Source organism: Neofelis nebulosa, chromosome 2, assembly GCF_028018385.1.
Source record: "Neofelis nebulosa isolate mNeoNeb1 chromosome 2, mNeoNeb1.pri, whole genome shotgun sequence".
Lineage (NCBI taxonomy): Eukaryota > Metazoa > Chordata > Mammalia > Carnivora > Felidae > Neofelis > Neofelis nebulosa.
The window spans coordinates 148,873,627-148,881,953 of record NC_080783.1 but is presented as its reverse complement, the minus strand read 5'-3'; the positions used below and the strand labels follow the sequence as shown (position 1 = coordinate 148,881,953).

The 8,327-nt window shown below is 34.3% G+C and overlaps 1 protein-coding gene across 2 annotated transcripts in view; it reads right to left on the bottom strand.

Moving 5' to 3' along the window:
- Positions 1–221: 221 nt before the first annotated feature.
- SELENOF (selenoprotein F) overlaps positions 222–8,327 on the bottom strand; it is a 52,631-nt gene continuing 44,525 nt past the window's right edge. Inside the window, exons 4-5 of one of the 2 annotated variants that reach the window (XM_058716698.1) lie at positions 3,687–3,736; positions 222–1,093 (exon numbers count right to left, since the gene is read on the bottom strand). In XM_058716698.1, the coding sequence (XP_058572681.1) occupies positions 962–1,093; positions 3,687–3,736 (182 nt within the window). In that variant the 3' untranslated portion in view covers positions 222–961. The remainder of the gene's footprint in view (positions 1,094–3,686; positions 3,737–8,327) is intronic. The other variant, XM_058716699.1, reaches the window with a different exon arrangement.

The window sequence follows — 8,327 nt, the reverse complement described above, 5'->3', positions numbered from 1 at the left end:
TCAATAAAAATGTGTTCACGGATGAAAGCAATTTAGAGAAATAAAAAAATTGCAAATATAAAGCAACATTACCCACAATAAGTTGTAAGTTTCAAGCAGTGTAGCCATTTTAATAATCTGGATAAAAAAGGGAGGGCTTCTACGAAAAGAACATAAAAAATACACTGAGAAATGTATCATTTTTTAGACATGAAAGAACAAATCAGAATTTCAAATTCTCATTGATTTTTGAAACTTTATTTATATTTTGGTCTTAAAAACGATCATTTCTAAATTGGCTTTTCTGTAAGAAGGTAAAGCACAAAAATTTGCTAAATATCATCAGATCCACACAAATCCTCATGAAGGTTTTCTGTGTAGTCTTCATTAATGCAAATCGTTGTGAATGCTTCCCTCTTACTGTAGATCTTGAATCTGTTTTACAATAATGAAGCCATAAAGTTTTAATGCAACACATTCATTATAAACTATAACATTTCTATTCAAAGGAAAGCTGGGTATTACAAAAATATGAGAGAATCTGAGAATCAGGCAATCTGTTGAGGCTCAGTCTATCTTATTTGCTTTGTAGTTTTTTGTTATTACTTTCAAAGAGCACACACTGCATGGATGAGGCACAGCAATCCTCTCCCTTATTAACCTCCCTGATTTAAAAATCTGTCCTTTGTAAAACTGGACCAATTATTACAAACCATCATTTGCCTAATTGACCACAGGTCTATTACAAAGCATTTTGTTAGTGGTCCCAACAACTATAGGAGGATGGAACTTTATTAAAAACGAGTTTTGTTAAGCGTGCCAAATCCCTGGGTAACGTGAGCTGTGCTGCCACTTCAACTGTTAATTAGATGTTTAATGCCTCACGGAAAAAGAGAAGGAAGCAAAACTACAATATTCTCTAGGTACTATAATATTTCATTTGATAAAGTCACAAAAGGATAGGACAAAATTGAAGCAAGATTTATATGCGTTCCAACTTTTCACTCAGGAATTCCTCTACACTGTCTGTGTTCCACTTGAGGATGCTTAGTTCTTCAGCAATGTTCCCATTGTCGTCCAAAAGCTTTAATACAGGGTCTGAACCACGAACATACTACAAAAAAGAAGGACAATAATGAATCATTATTATCTGCTTGGAAGAGGCTTCTCAGCCTCAACCCAAACCCAAACCAATTCAATCCAGCTTAACTCAATAAAAATAAGGCTTACAGGACATCACAACAGGTCTTCCGGGATTTCAAAAAAAAAAAAAAAAAAAAAAAAAAAAAGAGAGAGAAAATCACATTTACCTCTAAAAAGAAAAACACCTGTTGGTAGCAAGATCATTTGAGATTTAAGATTAAATGTAACATATTGGGGCGCCTGGGTGGCGCAGTCGGTTAAGCGTCCGACTTCAGCCAGGTCACGATCTCACGGTCCGTGAGTTCGAGCCCCGTGTCAGGCTCTGGGCTGATGGCTCGGAGCCTGGAGCCTGTTTCCGATTCTGTGTCTCCCTCTCTCTCTGCCCCTCCCCCGTTCATGCTCTGTCTCTCTCTGTCCCAAAAATATATAAAAAACGTTGAAAAAAAAATTAAAAAAAAAAAAAAAAAATAAATGTAACATATTTATTGCATACACTTAAACTCTAGATGAGCTTAAAACTTAGAGGAGGAGGCAGACAAGTTCCAAATGAGAATGACTGGAAGTAGGCTGTGCACACAAATTATCAGAATTCTGTATTGGATTTTAAATTTTCTTTAAGAAATCCAATGATTTTGTTGTTATAATTAGTTGACTAATATTTTGACAGAATGGAGAAATTCTAACTCTGGCTAAATGTGATCAACACCATCAACAAACATATCCCAATTCATTTCAAAATCAATCTTCATTGCTAAATTAAGTAGAACTACATAACTAAAGATGTAGCAGTGATGATGAAAGCAGCTCTTAGACCTTTCAGCAATTTATGCTTTAGTTTTTCTAGATTGTGAACTCTAGAGCTGGAGACAAGCTCTGATGTGATTACCAGCATTTGGTATATTCTCAACCCATTTGTGGAGTTCAGAAATATAGGCCCTCTAGGTTAATGAATCAATAACAATACTATGTAATCATTTTTGGTTAATTATCTACAAAGTAAAAGATTTGACTATTCAAAACCTCATTTTAGTCTACAAGAGATAAACATGTAGAATGTAGTTGTAAAAATCCTCAACCAGGTATTGTCAAATCTAACAATGTATAAAGGAATTATATGCCATGGTCAATTTAGATTTATTCCAGGTATACAAGCCTGGCACAACATTTGAGAATCAATGGATGTAATATATCGTCCCCAATAGGCTAAATAGGAAAAATACATCAGTAGATGCAGAAAAAGACATCCAGTTGCATGCTTCAACCTGGATGCTAAGTGAATTAAGTCAGCCATGAAAGGACAAATACTGCATGATTCAACTTCTATAAGGTATCTAAAGTAGTGAAAATCACATAAACAAAGCAGAAGGGTGGTTGGCCAAGGGCTGGGAGGAGGAGAGGGGGAATTAGTGTTTTATGGGTATAGAGTTTGTTTTGCCAGATGAAAAAAGTCTACAGATTTGTTGCACAAGGTGAATATACTTAATACTACTGAACTGTATTTTTATAGTTAAGATGATAAACTTAATATATCACAAAATTTTAAAAAGTAGGCTAAAGATCAACAGATATACCAAAGAAGATAAATAGATGGCAAATAAGCTTATGAAAAGATGCTCAATTAGGGAACTGTAAATTAAAACTATGAGATAATACTATGTACTTATTAGAATGGCTAAAATGCAAGGCACTGACTATACTTGATGCTGGTGAGGATGTGGAGTCACAGAAACTCTCATCCTAACTAGTGGAATGCAACATGATACACCCAATTTAGAAGACAGTTTGGGGATTTCTTATAAAGCTAAACAGGCTTACTATGTGACCCAGCAACTGTGCTTCTAGGTAATTATCTAAACAAGTTGAAAATTTATGTCAATACAAAAATGTGTATGGTGGCTTTATTTGTAATTGCCAAAAATTGGAAGTGACCCAAATGTTCTTCCATTGGTGAATATAAAAACAAATGATGGTACAACAGAATATTAATAATATTTATTGTTAAAAAGAAATGAGCTATCCAGCTACAAGAAGATATGGGATCCAATCTGAAAAGGCTACATACTGTATGATTCCAACCATATGACATTCTGGAAAATGAAAAAACTACAGAGGTGGTAAGATCAGTGGTCACCAAGGGTGACCAAGGGTTTGGGGTGGGGCAGGGAGGAGGTATGAATAGGTACAGCACAGGAGATTTTTAGGGCAATGAAACTATTCTGTAGGATACTGTAATGGTACATACATGATATTATATATATTTGGCAAAACTCCTAGAACTACACAATATAAAAAAATAAACCCTAATACAAACTACAGAATTTATGAATACTGTATCAATATTGGTTCATCAATTATACCACATCAATGTAAGATGTTAATAAGGGAAGTGGGGATGAAGTAAGGTGAGAGTAGGGAGGGAGTATATATAGGAGCAGTGTACTTTTGGATCAGTTTTTCTGCAAACCTAAAATTGCTCTAAGGTATTAAAAAAAAGTATTCAAATATTTTAATTCAGAAAACAATACTGAAGGAAAAAAAAAAGGATTCCATTAAAATCCTCTTACCTTGATTTGTAGTCCTCTGAATAGTTTGGGTTTATCACTCCTGACGAAAGCTTAAGAAAAAAGAAAAATATTCAAATTGTTCACTTCCAAACTGAAGCCAGCTACAAAGATTAATACGAAAAGTATAAATAAGCTCAATAAAACATTAGATCTTCTACAAAAAAAAAAAACTAAGGAAATTAAAATACATAAATAAGTGGAAAGGCATCATATTATTCAATGGGAAGAATAAATATTTTAAGATGTTGTTTCAAACTAATCAAAATCCCAAATTCCAATGGGATTCTAAGGGCTTGACAAAATGGCAGTAAAGTTCTGTGAGAAGAGTAAATGTGTAAGAAGTCAGGGTAGTTTAGAAAAAGTGAAATATGGGAGAATTTGTTCCATTGTTAACATACTATGTGATACCGATACTAGAATAGTAAAACAGATTATGAAATCTGGAGAAATTCAAATATCTGCATAAGTTGTTTAATATGGTAAAACTATCAAATCAGAGAGGGAAGGAGAGAAAGATTGTGTGTGTGTGTGCGAATTATTCAAAACACTGGAGGGGTGCCTCCCACCCTTGATTTTGGCTCAGGTCATAATCTCATGGTTCATGAGATTGAGCCCTGTCTTGGGCTCTGTGCTGACAGCACAGAGCCTGCTTGGGATTCTCTCTCTGCCCCTCCCCTGCTTGTGTGCCTGTGATCTCTCTCTGGGAAACAAACAAACAAACAAACAAACAAAAGCAAAACACTGGAGAAAACTGTCAAACTATTTGGGGAAAAAAAATGGATACAGGCACCTGTTTTTCTATCTTGTATCTAATGTAAGATATATAATCTATTATATAATCTATTATGTATTATTCTATTATCATATATATCTCAATCCACATGGATTAACATTTTCAGTTCATTCAACAAATATTTATTGCATATCTAACTGTATGCCAGACAACAGAGATAAAGCTATACAAAACATGATTCCTGCTCTTATGGAGTTTACAGTCTGGTGAGGAAGAAAGATGCTAAATAGGTAATCACACTAATAATTTCAACTGTGAGAAGCATTACAAGTTTAGAATACTGCCATAGTATTTAAAATAGATGACCTGAATGTGGAATATAAAACTCCTTTCCTAATCATGACCATAAAGGAAATACTTTATTGATATGCCTCTATAAAAATGAAAACTTCAGGATAGCTAACACCACTAGAAACAAAATTAAAACACTAATATACCTAGGAAAATAATGCCCACCATGTAATGTAGGGAAGAGTTCTTATTAAGTTAAGAAATGCATACTAGATGGAGAAATGGGCTAGGGACAGGAGCATGTAATGTACAAATATAGATGGTCATAAACATTTGAAATAAATGTTCAACCTCACTAAAAATCAAATGTCAAAACAATGAAGTGCCTCATTCAGAGTGACAAAAGTTAAACACATTTAGGGTTAGAGAGGGGGTGGAGAGAAGGCTTTTTCTGGGGGTTGTGGGAGAAATATAAATGGACACATATTTCCAGACAGGTACTTAACAAAATGAACCTGAAGTCCTAAAATGTACATATTCTTTAAATCTGAAAGTCCCCTTCTAGGTATTGATTCTGAGGAAATAATTGTACAGTAATGCAAAGATCTATAATATATAAGGTCCTGCTAACCAAATCTAGAAACTTGGGGGAAAAAAATATAAACTTGTAACAAAAACTACAGGTTAATAAGTATGTTAATAACATGGACTACATTATAGAATGCATCCAATCATTAAAAATTAATCTGTTTAGTGACATAGAAGCAAACTCATATTTGTAAATAAAGGCCAGAAGTACTATACAAAATCTTAAATTAACCCAGCATATATAAAATACCTGGTATAATACACAGAACCATTTAAAAAAAAATGTTAACTATTATTTTAATAGGGGGTTATATCTGGAGTACAGGGTTTGGGGAAGTTTCAAATGAATGCTTTTCCTTTTTTGGGTCTATATTTTATCAATTTTTTAGTAATGATCACGTTAAATTGTTCAAGTGAGATGTTTCACTTAGATACTTGAGAGTTCTTAGATTTTATGGTGATATACATGCTTTTGAGAACTTACTTTTTAAACTTACAATTAACTAGCAATAACAAGCACTATACACATTTCATTACGAAGGTCTTTTATTGTCCTAAACGCAAGTATATAAAACGAAGAGCGGTAAATAGTTTTTCTTTTTAAGGTTAAGAACTTGTCGGAAAAGACCCATATCTGTATTTTCCCTACAAAATTTAGTTCAAAATAAAATTGGTCATTAGTCTGCTTATTAGGATTTCTTCTCTATCAACTTCATCCTTGTCCAAATACTCTGCAGATTCCTGAATCCCCAAAAATGATCTCATGATATCCTGTTGCATTTTATACCATCCCTTTGGCAAAGGCTATATGCACATCTGTGCAAAACACTGCTTAACTTGAAGTGTGTTCTCTACTGCCTAAGAAATCTCTCTGGGGAAAAAGACTACTCTTTTTTTGTTCTAAAGTTGTTGTTGTTTTTTTTTTTAAAGTTCATTTATTCATTTTGAGAGAGAGTGTGAGCAGGGGAGGGGCAGAGAGAGAGAATCCCAAGCAGAGTCCCTGCAGTCTGCATGGGGCTCGATCCCACAAACCATGAGATCACGACCTGACCTGAAATCAAGCTGGACACGAAATCAAGGTGCCTGGGGAAAAGGACTATTCTTATATATATTTTTTGTATCCATTTAATAGAGCCTAGTGCATTTAATAGTGTTCATTCATTTATTCAATAGATTTTTAATAGGCTGAAATAAATGAACAAATTTAAATTTAATGTCACTAATGACTACTTTCACTAGTTCTTTGCTCTTTGCTAAGCACAGATCTATAAAGCCTCCTAATTTTGAATGAGGGGAATATCTGTTAAATACTCAGTAGTAGCAACTCACATTTTACAAGCTGGGAAGTAATCTTTTAACAGATAAACTTGACTACTTTTATGTACATACGGCACTAGGATGGGCTATATGACAGTATAAGCAGGCTCCATGCTCTGAGTAGAGCCCCACAGGGTGCTCAATCCTACAGTCCTGGGACCAGGACCTGAGCCAAAAATCCAGAGTTGGATGCTCTACCTACTGAGCCACTCAGGCACCCCCAGAAAATGTTCCTATGCCAACTTATTTGTCAGTTATAAAGGCAGTTTTGGGAATAATCCTTTAAAGTGATCAAATATACAGAAGTGATTAGACAACACATGAAATTTTAGCTTTTCACTCTGGATTCTTATCAGCATGTCATTTATGCAGCAACCCTGTAAAAATAAGAGCTTAGCTGTGCTATACATTATTTCTTGGGAAACTTGCAGAACTCCTGTAATTCAGACTCTTGAGAGTTAAATATAAACAAAAATAAAAAAAAAATCTATCCTCGTTTCAAAAAGAAGATAAAATTGAGGATGATGGGATAATAGGAAGGACAGTCTCGAAGTTAAAGAAACATGTTTGAATTAATGTAGTTTCAAAGTAAGTAAAAATATAAGTGAAAAAAGACAATATACTTGACTACCTGTAATGATAGGCTTTTGATCACATCACAAGTAGTCATACAATGTACTGGTTTTAAGATTTGAGTATAAGGGCGTATAGCAAGTATGGTTAAAACTTGTGGCTATCACATGAAATTATAAGGAATGACAATTTGATGTTTTCCTGTTAGTAAAAACACCTATTTGAATCAGAATGTATTCTAAGTAAAAATGTTGCATCATATGCAGAAACAACAATACAACAACAGCAACAACAACAAACAGTAGAACTGAATTCTCAACTTTGCTCAAGACAGCTTCTGGGTACCTAGAAGAGCATATCTAAAATAAAGAAAAGATACTATTGTATACAAACCATCTGGAGTGTAGAATTAGGAGTCATGTGGGTCCTCCCAAGAAGACAATGTTTTTTTAAATTTGTTTTATTTTTTTAAAATTTACATCCAAATTAGTTAGCATATAGTGCAACAATGATTTCAGGAGTAGATTCCTTAGTGCCCCTTACCTATTTAGCCCATCCCTCCTCCCACAACCCTCCCAGTAACCCTCTGTTTGTTCTCCATATTTAAGAGCCTTTTACATTTTGTTCCCCTTCCTGTTTTTATATTATTTTTGTTTCCCTTCCCTTATCCTCATCTGTTTTGTCTCTTAAAGTCCTCATATGAGTGAAGTCATAAGATTTTTGTCTTTCTCTAATTTCACTTAGCATAATAACCTCCAGTTCCATCCACGTAGTTGCAAACAGCAAAATTTCATTCTTTTTGATTGCCAGGTAATACTCCATTGTGTGTATGTATCTATGTATGTATGTATGTGTGTGTGTGTGTGTGTACATACATATATATGGACATTTGGGCTCTTTCCATACTTTGGCTATTGTTGATAGTGCTGCTAGAAACATGGGGGTGCATGTGTCCCTTCGAAACAGCACACCTGTATCCCTTGGATAAATGCCTAGTAGTGCAATTGCTGGGTCATAGGGTAGTTCTATTTTTAGTTTTTTGAGGAACCTCCATACTGTTTTCCAGAATGGCTGCACCAGCTTGCATTTCCACCAACAAAACAATTTAAAAGCACTTAAAAATATCCAGAGAAGAGCAA